Source organism: Panthera onca, chromosome C1 (assembly GCF_046562875.1).
Source record: "Panthera onca isolate mPanOnc1 chromosome C1, mPanOnc1 haplotype 2, whole genome shotgun sequence".
NCBI classification, from domain to species: domain Eukaryota; kingdom Metazoa; phylum Chordata; class Mammalia; order Carnivora; family Felidae; genus Panthera; species Panthera onca.
The window spans coordinates 1,143,739-1,162,740 of NC_138346.1; the positions used below are offsets into that span (position 1 = coordinate 1,143,739).

The following is a 19,002-nucleotide window of genomic DNA, read 5'->3' on the forward strand; positions in this document are numbered from 1 at the left end:
CATCCACCAGTGGCATGGTGCACACCCTTCTCACATGAGCATGGGATGTTCAACAAGATACGATGGGCCATAAAACGTGCCTCAGTACCTTTAGATCTATTCAGATAACATGGAGTATGTTTTCTGACCACAATGGAATTATGTTAGAAATGGGTAACAAGTAGGTATTTCCAAACACAGGAAAATCCCCGTGTTTGGGAGTTATGCAATGTACATCAATAAGCCACAGGCCAAAAGAGAAGTCACACGGGGAATGAGAAGATAGCTTAAACCGCACGGTAGTGAAGGTACAGAGAGCAGAGGAATGCTACATTTGTTTCAGAACTTGAATTCCTTATCAAAACTTTTCTCACAAGGGAAATGTCAGACTGAAATGACTTCACTAGCAAATTCTAGTAACATTTAGGGAAGAAACAACACCAATGTCAAAACACGTTCAAGAGGTAAATAAATTTCCCAACTTCTTTTATGAGTCCCTGGTTCCAAAACTGAGAAAAACACTATGAGAAAAGAAAATCACAGACGAATAGCCCTCGTGAATATCAATGCAAAAATCCTTCACAAAATGTTATTAAACTGAATCCAAAAATATATAAAAAGGCTATTAACTTATGGCCAAGTAGGCTTTATCTCAGGTATGCAAGGTTGTTGTGACATTAAAAACATGAGCCCCTATAATCCACCACATTAACAGAATGAGGAGAACAATATATTGTCACTTTATAAAATAAAAGCAGTTAAAGGAATTCAAGATTCAGGGCATCTTGGTGGCTCAGTCAGTTGGGCGTCCAACTTCAGCTCGGGTCATGATCTCATGGTTCGTGGGCTTGAGCCCCACGTCGGGCTCTGTGCTGACAGCTCAGAGTCTGGAGTCTGCTTTGGATTCACTCTCTCTCTCTCTCAAAAATGAATAAGTATTTTTTAAAAGATGTTAAAAAAGTTCAAAACTCATCTAAGATTAAAAAAACAATCCTGTCATCACACTAGAAATGAAAGGGAACATCCTTAGTGTATTAAGGGGGATCCGTGAAAAGCCTACAGAGAACATCATCCATGACCGTGAAAGACTGAATTCCTTCACCGTGACTGGGATCGGTGAAAACATGGCCACTCTCACCGTTTCTTTTCAACTTTGTGCTGTGGCTCTTTAGTCAGTGCATCCAGAGAAAAAGAAATAAAAGTCACCAAGATCAGAAAGAAAGTAAAACTATTCTTTTTTTGGCTATCCACAAATGCCATGATTATGAGCATGTAAAAGCCTGGCACTCATGAGTGACTTTGTCAAGGTCGCATGACTTAAAGTTCCTAGATGAGACTGTATCCCATACACTAGTAATGAACACCAGGAAAATAAAATTAAAACAACAAGGCAATTCACAATATCAAGCTCAAGAATTAATGTAATCAAATGTGTGCAAGACCCCTACACTGAGCACAAAACACAGCTGAGGGAACTAAGTAAAGAAAGAGAGATATTCCACGTTTTCGTGGATGGACACCTCAATGTCGTGAAGGTGTCCAGTCTTCTAAAACTGACCTATGGAGTCAACACAATCCCAATCAAGGACCTAGGAGGGTTTTGCGGGGGACAAACATTCACAAGCTGATTCCGAAATGTATGGATATGTAAGAAAAAATAGAGCAGTGAAAACCATTTGAAAAGGAAGAATAAGACTGGGGGAGTCACACTACTTAATTTCAAGACTTACCGAAAAGCTACAGTAACCAAGGCAGTGTGGTTTTGGGGAAAGAAGGAACAGATTGACTTGTCCCGATCGACAAGCTGATCTGTGCACATACACACATATATATGATCGATTTACTTTCAACAAGTCACGTAATTACTCAGGTAGTTCAAGGGAGAAAGGACAGTCTGTAAAAACTGGTGCTGGAACAATTGGATATTCATCTGGAAAATAACAGACTTCAATGCCTACTTCACACGACGTACCTGCGGTCCTCACACTTTTGTATGCATCAGAATCGCCTGGAGGGTTTCTGAAAATCCAGACTTCTGCCACCCATCCTGGAGTTTCTGATTCGGTTGGGGTTTTTAAAATTTTTTTTTAATGTTTATTTATTTTTGAGACAGAGAGACAGAGCTTGAGGAGGGAAGAGGCAGAGAGAAAAGGAAACAGCATCTGAAGCAGGCTCCAGGCTCTGAGCGGTCAGCACAGAGCCCGATGTGGGGCCTGAACTCACAAACTGTGAGATCGTGACCTGAGCTGAAGTTGGACGCTTAACTGACTGATTCAGTAGGTTCTGAGTGGGGAATTTTAAGAATCTGCATTTCTATCTAGTTCCCGGGTGATGCTGATGCCGCTGGTCTAGGGAACACACTTTTAGAGCCACTGCCATACGGAAAAATCAACATGAAGTGATCACAGACCTACATGTAAGAACCAGGTGAAAACACTGGAGGGTCTTTTCTTCTCCTTGTCCTACACAGAAATGTCCCAGCAGCACCTAGAAAATACTAGCCATACATTTTTTTAAAACTTGGCAAGTTGGATTTCGCCAGGTTAAAATTTTCTGTCCATCAAAAACAGCACTAAGAAAATGCATAGGCAAGTCACGAACTTGAGCAAACTCTTCTAAGTACATCCATCTGACAGAGTACTCGTGTTCAGGATATATGAAGACTTCCTATACGTCCGGAGCCAAAACACACACAAACACACACACACACACTAAAAAATGGGCAAAAGACTCGAACAGACACTTGACAAAATAAGGTATACGAGTTTCCAATAAGCATATGCAAATGTGCTCAACATCATTTGTTATCCAGGAAATGAGAATTAAAACCACAACGGTACCTAGCTTCACACACACAGAACAGCTAAAAAGCAAAAACTGATGATGCCAAACGTTGACAAGTCTGAGGAGCACCTGGAACCCCCTCGTCCCCCCCACGCTGTGCTGCTGGCAGTAGAATAAAGTAATACAATCGCTTTGGAAGTTGTTCAGCAGTTTCTTATTAAGTTCAACGCACACCTAGCACCGGACAGTTTCACTCCCAAATATGTACATAACTTGTGCACCAATGTTCACAGCAGTCTTGTCCATTACAGCCCCAAACTGGAAACAACCCAAATGTCCAGCAGCAAGTAAATGGGTGAGTGAATGTGGTTTATTTGTACAATGGAATATTACTGTGTCGTCAGCGCCCCCCCCCCCCCCCCCGCTTGATACACCTAACAATGTCAGAACTTGCAAAGACATCCCCTCCAGAGAGGAGGTGGACACAAAACCTACGGTTCTGCCACAGGTGAAGCCAGTGCGGGAGGCTGCGGGGGGTGGGGGGGGGGCACGTCAGAGCAGAGGCTGCCTGGGACGGTGCTGACCCCAGGGCCAGGGGAGGCCGTCCACCTCTCCTGGGTGCTTGCTACACGATGCACACAACCGTCACAACTCGCTGAACCGTGCACTGGCTCCCCGAGTGTAAATCACACTTCAGTGAAAGAAGGGGGAACCGGCGACCCACCGGAAGAGATGGGACAGAGCCTGAGACACTGAGGGAGGCTGAGCCGAGTCCCAGAGGAGGCAGGGGACATGCGGTCTGAATGCCGCCGGGGGCACAAGGCTGCCAGCACAGGGCTCCACGCGGGGCAACACCTGGGACTAGAAGAAAGCAACCCCGCTCAGTGGCGCTCCCCGCAGCCCGTGCTGGGCCAGAGCCTGGCGTCCACAGAAGGTCCGAGAATGCCGCGTCGGTGAACGAGCCCACGGCAAGTGGGGACGTGGTCCGGGAGGAGAGAAACGACACAAAGAGGGAAGCCGTGAAGCCCTTGACCCCCAATTGTGTGGAAACTAGGGGCCAGGGGCAGGCTCTATGTAAGCGTCCTCTGCAGCTCCCCCCCCCCCCCCCCCCCCGTCTCTACCCTCTACCACCCCCCCCCCCACTTCCGCCACCGCTGCCACCACCTCCGGGGAGCCCTCTTCGACGCCGGCTTCGAGTCTAGCCAAGTCTGTTAGCTTTGCAGCCGGAAGTCCCTGGTGCCCCGAGCCCGCCGGACTACTGAAGGGGCCCCGTGACCCTCCACACCCCAGGGGGGCAGGGGCAGCCCCGCGGACGCCTCACCTGGCCCACCTGCTCCTGCAGCCGGGCCCTCTGGCGCTCGAAGGCGGCCTCCCGCCCCCGCAGCCGCTCCTCCAGGCGCCCGCAGGCCTGCCGCACGGGCCCCAGCCGCTGCTGCGCCCGCGCCAGCCGCTCCAGGGCACCCGCCCGCTCCTGCTCCAGAGCCTTCTGCCGCTCCCGCAGCTGCTCCCGCTCCTGCTCCAGCTGCCGCGGGTGGGGACAGGCAGGGGTCCGCGTCCAGGCCCGTGCGCCACGCGCACCCTCAGTCCCGCGGGCCTGGCAGGCACCGCTGTGCCCCTGGGCCTCTCCCCCACACCCGCTCTCCGCGCAGGAACGGAGGAGTGGAGACGCGGGGTCGCCAGGGGGACCTGGGCTCAGCCACACGGCCAGCCAGGGCCCCTCGCCTCACCTGCAGGACCTGGTGGCCCAGGGCGCCTTTGTCCCGAGCCAGCCCCTCCGTCAGGGCAGCCATCTTGGCCAGGGAGTCCCTTTGCTCCACACCCTCCGACTTCAGCCGGGTCACCAGCAGCTCCAGGTCAGTGTTGCTGGACTCGGCCTAGGGCGGGGTGGGGGGGGGGGGGGAGGGCGGCTGTCACCCCGACGACGTCAGAGCTGTCGGTGCTGGGGAGGGAGCGAGCCCCGCGTTGTGGAGGGAGACGTGCGAGCCGAAGCTCTGGGTGGGGCAGGGTGGGGGGGCCTCTGAGACACACGATGGGCCCCTGGGTAGTCAGGCTGCATCCAGGAGAGGTGGCAGGGTGACCAAGGGAGAGGGCACAGAGAGGCGGGTGTGGCTAGGGGTCAGGGAGGGTAGGCCGGTGCCCACTGCCTGGAGGCCCAGGGGCCCCGGGTGGCTTTGGGAACTCTGGGGATGGACTGAGGGCGCAGGAGCGGGAGGAGACAAGTGAGTGGGGGGAGGTGGGCCCCAGCGGATGGTGGCAGAGGGCCAGGCATGGAAGTGTACCCGGGCCAGGGCTCTGTGCAGACCCTCCCTCTCGCTCTCCAGAACGTCCCTCTGCAGCCGGGCCGAGTTCAGCGCCTCCTGGGCGGACACCAGCTCCTTCTTGAGCCCTGAGACCTTCTCCTCCAGCTGCTCCAGGCGCCCTTGACTGAGGTCCGGAAACCAGAGGGCAGAGAGTGTGAGGTCACTTCAGGGCAAGATGGAGGGGGCACAATGGGCGGGGTGATGACCTGCAGCTCCCTCGCAGTCCAGGAGCCCCTGCAGGGCCAGGGGGTTCGTGGGTCCTGCTTCAGGGCTGGGGGTGTGGTGGTGTTCTTGGTCCATACCCTGACACCCAGGGTGAGGAGTGTGTGTGGGTGTGCACGCACGGCTCATGGCGCCCATCTCTGCCGGGCCCAGGGTGGTAGATCTGCCCCCGAGGGGTGGGGAGTGCGCCTGAGGCAGGACGTCGGGGCAGGTGTGTGGGTGTGGGGTGATGGCCCAGCCTGGAGGAGTCTGGAGAACACTTTGCCCCTGCTGCCCCATCAGGCACCCCCTCTCCTGTAGATGAGCCTGGGAAAGGGGTGGCCCTGTTGGTGGTGGGGGACACTGAGGCTGAGGGGCATGATGCGCCCCCCCTCACCCGCCCCAGCCCACCTGGTCCCCAGCTCCCCGCGGCCCCGCCCCCCTGGTCTCCAGCTCCCCGCGGCCCCGCCCACCCGGTCCCCAGCTCCCCGCGGCCCCGCCCACCCGGTCTCCAGCTCCCCGCGACCCCGCCCACCCAGTCCCCAGCTCCCCGCGGCCCCGCCCACCCGGTCTCCAGCTCCCCGCGGCCCCGCCCACCCGGTCTCCAGCTCCCCGCGGCCCCGCCCACCCGGTCCCCAGCTCCCCGCGGCCCCGCCCACCCGGTCTCCAGCTCCCCGAGGCCCCGCCCACCCGGTCCCCTGCTCCCCGCGGCCCCGCCCACCTGGTCTCCAGCTCCCGGCGGCCCCGCTCGCCCTGCTGCACCAGCTCTTCCTTTTGTTCTGCCCACAGCAGGAGGCTCCTGTGCAGCTCCGTGTTCTCGGCTTCCAGCCTCTGCTTCTCTGCGTCTGCACAGGCCGCCTTCCCTCGCATCTCCTCCACAGCCGTTTCCAGAGCCCTTTTCTCTCTGGGAGCAGGGGAGGCAGAGGTTGGGGCAGCCCCAGGACATGGGTCCAGGGAAGGGGAGCCGAGGGACCCTCACTGGGCATAGTCAAGCCTTGGCCGGGTGCCAGGAGCACGGACAGGGCAAGGTGGGCACCTGACCCCGGGGACCGCTCAGGGCAGCAGCCTGGGGAAGTGAGGTGGGGAGCGAGAGAGACCCAAGCGCCTCCAGCCCCAGCCAGCCTGCCATGCTGGGGTGGCCCCTGGTGGGCCTCTCCCCTCCTGGAGGTTGTGCGGGCCCGAAAGCAATCAGGGGTCTCGCTGCCTGGTACGTCCTGTGCTCAGCCCTCAGCCACCACGGTCCAAGCTCGGCTAGTCCTTGCAGAACTCAGCTGGAAGGAAGGGACCCCTCCTCTGCCTGGTATCTCCCCAAATTCCACATCGGCTGGTCCTGTTCACCTCGCCCTGACGGGGGCCCCCGGCCCTTGAGATCTAACACCTGTGCAAAGCTGTGCTCGCTGGCTGACCCATCCCTGAGCCCTCTCCGCTGCCACCCATCATCCGGGAATCTGAATCTTAGCTGCTCCCCCTCGGGCCCTGGCCCCTGAAGCTTCCATTTCCCGAGTGCCCCTTGGATCTGGCCCCTCCTCCTCCCTACACAGGGGGCCCCACCCTGGCCTGCCCACCTGTCCCCGGATGCTGCAGCTTGGCCCCCAGCAGCCAGACCAGCCCTTTCAAGCCATGGGTTTAGAAGGCTGTGCCCCTGCTAAATGCCCCCAGGGCCCCACAGCGCTCTGCTCCTTGGATTGATGGCCCACATCAACCTCACCCTCCTCGCGTGGTTCCGCTCTCCCCACCTCTGCTCCCGTCTGCCCCTGGGAAGGCGTCCACCCTCCAGGGAGCCCTCCACAGCCCCCTGTGGTGCCATGCCCCCGCCAGGCCAGCTCCTCTGGTGGTCTTTCCCTGGGTGCCTCTGGAGGAAGGCTGGGGCTCTGTTTTCCTCAGACCTCCTGTCCCAGCACTGAGGGCAGTCAGGCCGCACAGAGAAGGGGCCTCCCCGGGGAGGTGTCCCGCTCCCCCAGGGGTGAAGAGTGGAAGCAGCCTTACCTGCTCCCTGTCCTGCTCCTTTGGAAGCCCCCCAGCTCCTCCAGCCGGAGCCTGCTGGCCTCCCACAGCCCAGCTCACGCAGAGTGTGGATTTGGGAAGCCCCATCTAGCCCCTCACTCAGGACTATGAGGCCCCGAGGGATTCCTGTCCCACTCCTCCCCACTCCCACCAACCCCAGGGCAGTAAGATGTGCCCGGAAGCATCCAGAAAGCCTCGCAGCCAACCGCACCATAAGCCACCGGATCCACAGGACACGCCAGGGGGGCCCTTAGACCACCCCAACGATGCGGAGAGAAGGGGGTCAGGGATGTAGGGACCATTTCTGAAGGATGGGTGGGACCCCTGGCAGGAGTCCCGCAGGCCAGGGGGGAACGGGAGGTGGCAGAGCGCGTGGAAGTGGAGCCAGGCTGCACTTTGGGGATGCAGCAGCACGGGCAGGGCACACGCTCAGCCTGGGCTTCGGGAAGCTGCGTCCTGGGCAGCGGCAGGGCCCAGACGGCCCCAGACGAGGGGAAGGGGACTCAGAGCAGGCCCAGGGCTGCGGGGACAAGGCCAGGCCAAGGGAGGTGGCCTTGCCAGGAGCAGTTTCTGTCCTGGGGATGGGACCCTCTTTGTGGCCTGTGGGCAGGCCTTATGGGGGAAGGCCCCCCAGGCTGGCACTGCCCGGCCCGCCCTGCTCAGCCCTCCGGTCACCTTTGCAAGAGCTCGCTGGACGCCCTGCAGCGCTGTGCCTCGCGGCTCTGCGCCTCCAGCTCGCGCAGGAGGTCCTCGGGCTCCCGCACCTGCTCCTGCGCCTGCTCCTGTAGGAGCCTCCTTGCGGCCTGCAGCTCCCGCTGGGCCTCCGACAGCTGCTCCCGGAGCCTGGCTGCCTCCGCCTGGGAGGACCCCAGCTGCAGGCGCAGCTCCTGCCCCGAGGAGGGGGTGCGGCGTGAGTCACTCTGGCCTGCGTAGGCCTTGACCACAGACTCCCCCAGAAAAGATGCACTTAAGATGGGGACCCCCTCCCTGGGACTGTAGGGCTTGGGGGCAGGCCACGCGGAGACCCTTCCTCTCACAGACCCCCGGCTCCCGTCTGGGGCACCCAGGTCCCCCTTCCTGTGGCCCCAGGGCGAGCCACCAGCAGGCCCTGTAATGGCACTTCCGGCCTGGGTTTCAAAGCTGCCCCTGGTGGAGACCAGGCCACTGCTTCGCCTCCGGGGCCCCTGTGGACTGAGGCCGCCCACCTGCTCTAGCAGCCGCCACCTCTCGAGAGCCGCGTGCACAGTCTGTGGTGCGGGGTGCAGGGCGTCCAGGGCGTGGGCCCGCAGTGGGGACACCCCGCGCTGGGGGGACGCAGAGCTCCCGGGCCTCCACACTTGGCCCTGTGCCTCCTGAGCTTCGGGACCGCCGCTGCACGCCCGCTCCGGGCACCCTGCGTCTTCCTGGGCCACCTTCAGGGTTCAGAGAGGAAGGGACGGAGGGGAGAGAGTTCAGGGCTGTGGCCACATGGGGACCTTCCAGATCACGACGTCAGGGCTCAGCAGGGACCATCGGGATCCTACGGTTCATGCTCTGCTTTACCGCGGGAAGGACCAAGATGGGCCAGCACCTCTGTGATGCTCTTCAAGACACGCTGTAGGGCTTCAACGTGGTCCTCCAAAGTGTCCGCTGCCCGCTGGCCTCCGCTGCGCCGGGACTCCTGCGGCCGGAGCAGACTCCTCAGCGGGGCCGGCAGGTGGACCCCCGCCCTGCACCTGCCTCTTCTCAGCCCCACGCACCAGTTTCTGGACATCCATTTTGAGGGAAGAGATGGTTCTCTCCTTCTCCGAGTTTTGTTCTGTGAGCTTCTCCACCAGCAGCGTCTGCTCAGAGAGTCTGGAGAAAAGTCGGGCGTTGGGGGAGGGGTTGTCAGAGCAGAGAACAAAGCCCAGAGCATACGTGGGCCCCGAAGATGTCCAGGCGGTGTCCAGATCCCTCCTGTGCTGTGGCCGCCTCTGTCTGAGTGGGCCTTAGTCCCTTGTCTGATCAGACGCTTCTCTTCTGCTCTAGAGCCTTCGGTGGCCCCCACTGTCTCTGCAGCCAAGTGCAGAATGAGAGTTCAGCATTCAAGACCCTCACCCTGACCCTGACTCTGCCCTCCAGCTTCATGGCCAGTGGCTTCCTGAGGCCTTGCCCTGTCCATAGGGGACAACAGATGCAAGCAGCCACTTCTGGGCCCTTGGCCCAGCGGCTTCCTCTGCCTGGATCACGTCCAGTGCTGTAAGTCTAACAGCAGGTGACGTTACTGTCCCTTCCTGCCCGGGAGCCACCTTCTTCTCAAAGACCTGGGTCTCCCCTCTGTGGCCCCTGGGTGTCCCCTCTGTGGCCCCCGGCTCTCCTTTCCTGTGGCCCTGGGGTCTCCCTTCCTGTGGCCTGTGGCTCTCACTTCCTGTGGCCCTGGGGTCTCCCTTCCTGTGGCCCCGGGTCTCCCTTCCTGTGGCCCCGGGGTCTCCCTGTGGCCCCTGGCTCTCACTTCCTTGGCCCCGGGGTCACCCTTCCTGTGGCCCCTGGCTCTCACTTCCTTGGCCCCGGGGTCTCCCTTCCTGTGGCCCCGGGGTCTCCCTTCCTGTAGTCCTGGGGTGTTCCACTCAGGCCCGGCAGAGCTGCCCCTGCAGGCTGAGCTGGGCCATCTGGCATCCCCGGGCCCTGCAATCATGCTCCTTTGGGGCTAGTTAGGGTTCGTTTCACTCAACTCACCCCCTGAGGGCGGGACAGCTTTCTTCCCCTCAGCCTGGCAGGTGTTTGTGGCCAAGGGAGCCCCAGACCCCTCGGTTCTGTGGAACTGTGCCCTGGGGCCGGTAGGTGAGGCCTCCCCAGGGAGCTGTCCCCCCATTTCCTGCTGAAGCTGCTCTCAAGAGATTTCTGAGCTGCAGACGTGGGTTCTGTGTCCAGAACCTTCTGTGCTTACTCACAGACTCCACCTCCACCTGCCTCAGCTTCTTAAATGGTCTGTCTCAAAGCAGGCATCCCCCCTTTGCAGGAAGGTGCTCTTAGGCCTAAAAGTTTCCCTTCTGGGAACAGCAGAGACACGCCCGCTGCAGTGTTCACGGAAGCCCTCGGATGTCAGGAGCTGTACCTTGGCCTCAGGGGGGTGGGTTAGGGTCGCGTGAGCCCAGTGACCTGGGGACCGTCCCTGGGCTGCCAGCAGGGTGGGAGAAGCAGGATGCTGGGTGCAGATCAGGAGGCAAAGCTGTGCACGGGCCACGGGCCTGAGTCTCAGAACCGGCAGCCGCCCGGGAGACAGGACAGGGCGGGGTGGCCCTTCCCCCGCCTCCGTCCACCCTCGGGCCCCCAGCACCCACCTGGCCTGGAGCGCCACCTTCTCTGCGTCCCAGCGGCCCTGCAGCTGCAGCGTCTCCCGCACCTGGTCCCGCAGCCGCTGCTCCAGGGCGCCCGCCGCACTGCTGGCCGCCAGCCGCAGCCTGGAGCCCAGGGCCAGGCAGGCCGTTTGCAGGCGCCCGGCTGTCCTGGCCATCTCCGCGCGCATGTCGGTGAGAGCCCTGGGAGACCAGAGCAGCACCCCCTGCTGAGCCTCGGGACCGTCCGGGGGGAGGGCAGGATCCGGTCACATCGGCCCGCCCTCTACCACGGCAGCCCCCTCCCCGGCCATCCTCAGGAGAAGCCCCCACCACCAGGTGTGCACTGTCCCCTCGTCACAGCCAGGGACGGCGAGCGGGGGCCGGGCCAGGCCAGACCGGGCGGGCTGTCTGCCTCCATCAGGACGCCGGCCCTCTGACCCTCAGCCTCCCCCTGTGCGAATGGGGGTGCTGACTTGTACCTCGAGGCTCCCAGGTCAGACCTGTGTGAGGTGCCGGAGGGATCCCAGGGCCCCTGAAGCTCCCCCCTCTGCGGCGGCCCCCCCGTTGGCCTGCCCCGCTGTCCTCTCTCCCCTGCACCCTTGTCCATCTTGGTCTGTCCATTCTTGCTTCTCCCCCCGCCACCCGCCCCTCCTGCCTGTTCACCGCACCTGTGGGGCCAGTGCGAGGTCCAGACGGGTCCGGACGCCCCATCTCCCCCACCGCCCGGTGGACCCTATGGCGTTACCTCTCTGCGGTTGTGCGCAGCTCGGCCAGCTGTACGTGGAGTGCGGTGACCTGTCTCCACAGGAGGAGGAAGTCCTGGGACCCCCCCGAGCGTGTGCACCGGATCTGCGAGCAAGAGGCCTGAGTCTGCTCAGGCGTGCGAGGCGAGTGCAGCCTGCAACCCCACCGGCCTCTCCACACCGCCTCTCCCGGATCCTCTGTGGGGAGCACACCCATATCACCTGTGGCTCTGCAGCCCCCTTTCCCAGGGGCTCGTCTTCCCAAAAGGTGCAGATCCCCTGCTCCAGGGGGCAGTGCTCACTCCCCCACCTCGCGGACCTGGGGAGGGGGTCGCATCCAGCTCCTGCCCCGACCTGGGACTCACCCAGCCTGGTCTCCCCGCCGGGGTGGGAGGTACTTGGCGACCCTCAGCAGCCACCCCGCTCCCAGCATGAGGGGGGGCGGGGAGGCCAGGTTTCCCCCCCTTCCTCCAGCACCAGGACAGCAGCTGTCCCTCTCGGGGGTCCCCAACACGTCCAGGGACACAGAAGCCTCTACCACTCAGAGCGCATGGCGAGACAGTGGGGAAGCCGCCCGCTAAGACGGGGCAGAGTGAATGGGGAGTAATGGCGGAGCAGGAGGCTACAGCAGGACTGCGGGGGGGCGGGGGAAGAGGGGAGAGTGGAAGCGGGAACCGGACAGAGCCATGTGTGGCCAGTGGCACCAGCCTTTCAGAGAACTGAGCTGAAGCCCCGGCGTCCTGAGTCTCCATGCCACCTTCCCTGTCCCTGGTCCCTGGGCTGCGTCCTGAGTGCTGACTTCCGGGACCCCCAGAGGGCTCACCGCATGCCCAGTGCTTTCCCACACTCCTCTGTCCCCTGCCTGTCACAGTGCAGCCTGGCTGCTTCCTGACACAGAGTGACCTCACCTTTCCCAGCTCTCAGGACCCACACACTCTCCAACCTTCACAGAGCCTCTGCTGCAACCCCTGTCCTGACCCCACATCTGAGGTCCCCCCCACCCAAGCCCTGTATGCCTTCTGTAGGGAAAGCCCCTTCGTGCCCGGGGCCGGGGTCCTCTGTGCACTCGCACTGCACCTCCCAAACCCCATTGTGATCAGCAAAGAGCAGGGATCAGACATGCCTTGCAGTACCGGATGCCTGGACGGGCCTGTCCAATAACAGCGATTAGCTACATCAGATTCCAGGCTTCGCAGCTCCCTGAGTGCAGGCTGGGCTGGCCCTCGTGGTAGGGAGCGCTCGGGCAGGGACCCCTGACCCACACGCTAGGGAGCACTGAGGCCAGAAACCGGCGAGGTCAGGAACTTGAGAGGAACATCGGCAGCCAGCCTCTTGCCAAACTGAGCAACTTGAACGTGCCTCCTTGACCACAGGGGCTCGGGATGCAGAGGAAAGCGTGGCGCCCATCCAGAGGTGGAGTCTGCCCACACTCGTGAGTGAGATCTCTCTGGAGGGTGTGCCGGAGCTGGCTGAGCAGGACACACAGGTGCACACGTCCGCACTCACACGTGCTCACAGCCCTGCCCACAGGGCACTGCGAGAAGGCACAGGGGACACAGAATGTTTGTGTCCCCTGAAAGTCCTATGCGGAAACCAAATCCCCGGTGGGACTGTATTTGGAGGTGGGGCTTTCAGGCTCCGTCCTCATGATGGAGTTAGTGCTCTTATGAAAGGGCCCCAGAGCGCTCCCTCGCCCCCTCCACCGTGTGTGGTTACGGGGAGAAGGTGCTATCTCCGACCCGGGGAGCATCACACACTGAACAGTCTCCCACCTTGATCGTGGCCTTCCTGCTTCCAGAACTGTGAGAGATAAACGTTAGCGTAACATAGCACCCCTCTCCAACCCCCGGTCTGTGGTGTTCTGTGACAGCAGCCTGAATGGTAAGACAGGAAGGAAAAAAATCTCCCCTCTGGATTTGGAACCACACATCAGCCTTTATGCCACCTGGATTCACATAACCTGGGCGGTTTAAAAAAAAACTCAGGTTGAAAATTTGCTTCAATTCTAACAGGTCCAAAGACTGTTAGAGCCCCGGATACTTGTCAGAAGTGAACGGAAATCCTTTCTGGAAGATGCCACATCCACTCTAGGTTTCGAAGAACTTTCACAAAGTTGCGAGAAAAATAAGCAGCTTTTGGTTTAAGAAATTTTTTTTTAAATCACCGAAGACACAAGGAAACAGCACTAACCTTAAAGAACTTGGACGTCAGAACATCAGGCACAGCTTGGAACATAACTATTTAATTTGCATCAGCAAGTAAACCAGGAGCTTGACCATGAGTTAAGTGTAAGATATTTGGAAAAGAATCAACCAGAATCCTTAAAGATGAAAAACACAGTATTTGGGATTTAAGCAAAGCAGGCAGGTTTAACAGAAATTGGACGCCGAAGACAAAATTACTGACCAAGTAGGTATATTTGAAGAAATTATCTAGAATATAAGCCAGGGTGACACAAAGAAAGCAGACACGAAGGTTCAGATGGCTGTGGGCGGAGCCACCAAGTCGGGGAGGAGAGAGCGTGAGCACAGGCAGGGCTCAGAGGGGGAAGCGCTACTTTCCAAAAATAACAGAAGACACAGAACCCTGGTGAATCCGAGGCAGGATAAACAAACAGAAAGCTGCACATAGACACACGCTAGTAAAAACTGCAGAGCAGCAAAGTCAAAGCGGGATCTTCCGGCAGCCAGGGGAGAGGACAGATCGCCTGTGGGAGGAGTCCCACGGAGTCACAGGCGCCTGGAGCTGAGCGCTGGGCGGGACGTGGGAGGAGACAGAGACAAAGGGTCTTTAAAGCACTGGGAGAAAACACCCGCTGACCAGCGGGACGTCCTTTCAAGGACGAGGAGGAGGGGGAGATGAAGACCCTCGACAAACCCAACTTGAGACCCAGGGGCCTTGTTTCCACTCAGCGGTCACAAGCCGGCAGCGAGAGGAGGAGGGGCTGCCTCGAACACGCCCCGTGCCTCATGGGTGGGGGTGGGGTCCTGCCATTAGCTCCTCCCTGTGATGTGATGATGGACGTGGCCCTCTGAGTGACACACACCCTTGATTACGCCTGGGGCGGCCTGCCTGGCGCCCTCCCCTTCTGTGCAGCAGGGGGCACCCCCAGCCTCTGATGGCAACAGCAGCCACAGAGGGCTGGGCACAGGGGCCCCCCACCTGCTCCCTGGTGGGAGGTGCAGTGACTGGGGGGGGGGGGGGGGGCTTGCGGAGGGATGTCTGTGTAGGGTCGGCCTGAGGCCCAGGCCCGCAGGGGCCATCTCGGCCTCCTTTCCCTGGAGGAGGCCGTTTTCCAGGCAGCGTCTGGGAGGAATCCTGCCAGTGGTGCCTGCCTGCAGAGGACAGGGGGAAGGCCGTGGGGACACTGGCGCCCCTTTAGGGATGGCTGCAGCTACAGAGGCCTGCCTTGCCCCCAGCCATGCCCCTTTCCAGGGCCCGGGTCCAGTGACACATCAGCGCATGAAGGCCTCTTTTCACTCAGTGCTCACCAGCCTATTGTGGGGAGACCTGGGGGGGGCATCATCCGTGTCAGGCATCTGCCCCGGCTCCCGCCAGGGGTCTTGCCATTGGTGACCACCGGCTGAGGCTGTGCCTGGAGCACTGTGCCCTGAGCCCCCGGAAGGACTTAGGGATTCAGAAAACTGACAGGGGGCAAGGTCACAGCAGGGGGCCCTGCTGGCCCTGGCCACGGGCTGGGAGCAATGGTGTGGCCCCCGCCCTTGCAGTCCGGACACGGCAAGGAGTCGGGCCCCCGGAGACCACCTCTCTCAAAAATGGGGCAGGACGTGGCCCTGTGACCTTGTTCTACTTTCCAAGTCTGTTCTTGGGGTCCTGCTCGCCTTTTCTCAAGGAAGGGTCTCCTTACCCTAGCGCCCCCCACAAAGTAGACTGCAGGGGCCCAGCCGAAGGCCGAACATGGTGCGGCAGGAGGTCGGCGGCCTTGCCCCCGGGGGAGGGGTGGGAGGGGAACCACAGTGGGAGCCAATTCACCCTGTCCTGGTCCCCACTGCCTACCCCTACCGCCAGCCAAAGCACCAGATCAGGTGTCCCCTGCCGACGGGCAGAAGCGGGCAAAGCACCTGTGTCTCTGCCCGGTGCCGTGCCTCCCTCAGCTCCAGCTGGCTCCGAAGATGGAGTACGCCGTCCGTCGTCCTGGCCAGCTCCTCGGCCAGCCTGTCGTTGGCCTTCTTCATGTGCCCCAGCTGTTCCCGCAGAAGGGTGTTCACCTGGGAGAGCCCCGTGCTCCTGGACGGGCAGACACCACAGCAGCTCGGCCACGGCCCGGGGCTTCTAGAAAGGCTCCCTGAGACCCAGCCGACCCAGCTCAGGCCCGAAGGCCGCAACCGCTCCTGAGCGGCACTGGCCACCTGCAATGAGTCCCCGATGGCTCCCCAAACTGGGGCCAATTTCTGAGTGCCACCCTGGCCCCCTCCTCCTTCTCTGGGATGCCTGCTCTCCCTCCCCCGCAACACGGACTCTCCTGGCCGCGTCCACAAGCGTACCACCTCGGCCGTCTCCGTCCCTCGTGCCGAGGGGAGCCCTCAGACAGACTGCTCAGAGGGGCAGCGCTGGGAGCTGAGGGACGGGCCTGGGGGGAAGGGGCAGGGCAATGCAGAGAGGGAGTCAGGCACGCCCCCCCATCCCCTGAAGGCGGCAGCCCCCCTGTTACCGTGGAGGCCTTTCTCCACGAAAGCAGCTGAGCTGGGTGGAGCAGGTATCCAAGAGCCAGCCCTCCCAGCCAGGCTTCGGGGCCACAGAAAAGACCTTCTCTGTTCCTCCTTGCAACTCAGGCATCACCCTCCTCCTGGGTTATTACCTCCCACCTCCGCCCCCGTCCCTCCCCCCCAACCTCCCCCTACTGTTTTTGGAAAACTGGTTTTCCAAATGCTTCCCAGCACTTTCCTTCTTTTTCCAGAATCCCCGAGGACAAAGCAAGTAATGGGAAGTAGTCCACACGTGTCCTAACCTCCCCCAGGTCTGGAGATGCAGCCGTGCTCAGGGGCTCAGCCCCACTGGCTGCCCTCCCTGCAGTGTGGAGACATGTTCTCCCTTTCCAGGGATGGTGTCCTGGAGCCTGGGGGTTCGGGGGCCACCTCTGGAGGGCTGAAGTTACCCCTGGGGGTGCCGGGCCATGACCCATGCTTGCCGACAGTGAACGGATGAGCCCCTGACCATGACGTCAGAGTGGCTTGGCACCTAAGGGGCCTGGGAGTCAGGGCCAGAGTGTGAAGAAGGCTGGGGTTGAGGGCAGCACCCCCAGGGACCCCGGACTGGCTGTGCCAACCACGGGCCACAGTCAGCTCAGGGGACCCGCCAGAGTGGCAGCCTCGGCAGGCGTCGGGGCCGGGAGGAGGCAGACGTGGGGGAGCAGGGCCGGGGGGACCCTCAGACCTGGGGGGCCTGCACCCCACGCCCGAGGCCCACAGCAGGCCGGCCCTCTGCCCACCCTGCCCTGTCCACCCAAGCCTGTGGCCACCTCCCACGGGCAAATTTGACCTGGAGTCACTCTGGGAAGAGACTGGCCAACAGCCCCAAGGCACAGCGGGGTCTGCCGCCTCTGGGGGTGATGGCCGAGTTCCCTGTGGCCCCGGCTGCCGCATCCACCCGGCTCACCTCTGCTCAGCGGCCTCCAAACGGCCCAGGGCCTCCTCCAGGTCCGCGCTGTGCTCCAGCTCCGACCTCCGCAGCCGAGCCTCGGTGGTCTCCAGACGGGCCTGTAGCTGGAGAGCGACTGTGACCCACCTCGCCAGCAGGCAGGGCGGCTGTGGCACCGAGCCCTCCCACAGGTGGCAGAGAGGGCTCCCCTCAGGCCCCAGCGGGGTTGGGGTCCAGGTACGGCTGGGTCTGCTGAAGCTCAGGCCCCCCCCCCCCCCACAGTGGGTCCGATGGGCGGGCGTTCACACCTGACCACGTGCCCAGGGCCCGTGGCTGGCTGAGAAGGGGGCCTCGGGGCCCGGTTCATAAAGGGCAGGCAGCATGGCTGAATTGCAGAGCAGGCCTGGGGTCAGCCCCCTAAGAGAGAGTGCGTGTGGGGTCCCGCCCCTCCAGCCGTGCCCACCGCCTGTGCTGGAATGTGTTGCCAGTGCCTCCTCCGGCACGTGGCAGGGACCACGCCCACCCTGAGCGGCCTGGTGGGGAGGGGAGTCCTCTAAGCTGGACCAGGCCTGCCCAGAGTCTGCATCCTTCTTGGCTCCCTGCTGGAGCCCGAGCACACGGGGACCCTAGAGCTCCAAGGGGAACAGAGGTGCTGGGGGCTGCCCCTAGATGTGCTGACCCAGAGCACACTGGGGGTGTCCGGGGAGGGGCCGTCGGGCCGAGCAGGCAGGCTGGTGGGGGGCCGAGCTACGGGAAGGCCGGGAGAGCCTGGAGGCCACCAGTAGGACGAGGGAGGGCGGGCCGGAGAGCCCAGCGGAGCCAAGAGGCCGGGGCAGGGGCTGTGGGGATGCCAACTGGGATGGAGATGCCCACCAAGCAGTGCCACCGCCACCCTGACCCCCACCCCACCCCGCCATCTGCTTGGGGGTAACGCGGAGGGGGGCCTGGCCCCTGCTGGCGCCTGCCCAAGGGGAGGCTGAGATGCCCGCGGGAGCCTGACATGTCCGCCGAGCTGCGGGGTCTGGGAGTTCAGTTCTGACTCATGAGGCTTACTAATCTGTCCGCAGGATTTCTGGCTTCTATTCCCACCACTGGTTCCCAACATCTCCCCACCCTGTGCTAGGAAGGCCCCCCACCCCCACGACTGGGCCGAGGCCACAGACCGCCAGGGAGGGCAGGCGAGCTCACTGATGTACTCCTGGCCCTGACAGGGGGCGAGGAGGGCCCTCGTGGTCCTGCCCTGAGGGCCTCGCTAGGGGTGGGGGCAGCAGTGGGAGCAGGTGTTTAGTCTGGGGGCTGCGGATGCCACCTATTTCTGGCAGCCCCGGGCATCCCGGGGGACACGAGGCCAGCCTGGGGCCCTTGGGCAGTTGGCACCGGTCACTGGTCGTGCTGGAGAAAGGGCGGGACCCTGGTTCAGGTCTCAGCTCCAACACTGGCAGCACGGCCCTGGGCAACTCTGGCCTGCTCTGAGCCTCAGTTTCCACATCTGGAAAGTGGGGTCATCTATCCCGCCACGTAGGGCAAGGAGGACTCCGAAAACTGCAGGGGTGGGGGCCGAGCCAGACATGCCAGGGTCTCTGAGCACCCCACACGGAGCATCCCTAGCCCAGTCCTGCCTCAGAAGCCGCAGACACCGGGAGGAGGGTCTGGCCTGGCAAGTTTCTTCACCTAGCCACCACGGTTTCCCCGTCCACACAATAGGGGGCCCTCCCCACCTCCACACCTTACAACCAAATGGTCTCTTGCTGTGGCCGCAGGCATTGTGGATGCCCAGGGGGCCAAGGTGGAGGACCCAGGGGGTCACAGGTGTCCTCTGAGGTCTGTGCTGGCCTCGGCTGTCAGGAAAAGGTAGAGGTGGGGGGGGGGGGGCGAGCCAATTCTCTAGAAGCTCTGTCTGAGTGTTGGGGCCAATTCGTCAGCACACCCCAAAGGTGAGGTGCCGGAGCTGAGGGCTCAGGACTGACCAGGCTGCCCCCACAAATCCCCCAGGTGGCCAGGGCACGAGTCAATGTCCTCAGCCGGGCTGTGAGATCTAGGGGGGACTTTCGGGGGCAGCGGGGCCTGGACGCCCCTCCTATTCTCGCCCTCCCG

At 61.6% G+C, this 19,002-nt stretch overlaps 1 protein-coding gene across 1 annotated transcript in view; it reads right to left on the reverse strand.

Moving 5' to 3' along the window:
- Window positions 1–19,002, reverse strand: part of CROCC2 (ciliary rootlet coiled-coil, rootletin family member 2) — a 71,368-nt gene that overhangs the window by 38,195 nt on the left and 14,171 nt on the right. The window contains 11 exon segments of the mRNA XM_078452578.2: window positions 4,085–4,285; window positions 4,491–4,637; window positions 5,043–5,187; window positions 5,986–6,168; window positions 7,944–8,680; window positions 8,839–8,928; window positions 9,008–9,104; window positions 10,571–10,768; window positions 11,313–11,589; window positions 15,332–15,558; window positions 16,927–17,033. Coding sequence (XP_078308704.2) covers window positions 4,085–4,285; window positions 4,491–4,637; window positions 5,043–5,187; window positions 5,986–6,168; window positions 7,944–8,680; window positions 8,839–8,928; window positions 9,008–9,104; window positions 10,571–10,768; window positions 11,313–11,589; window positions 15,332–15,558; window positions 16,927–17,033 — 2,409 coding nt within the window.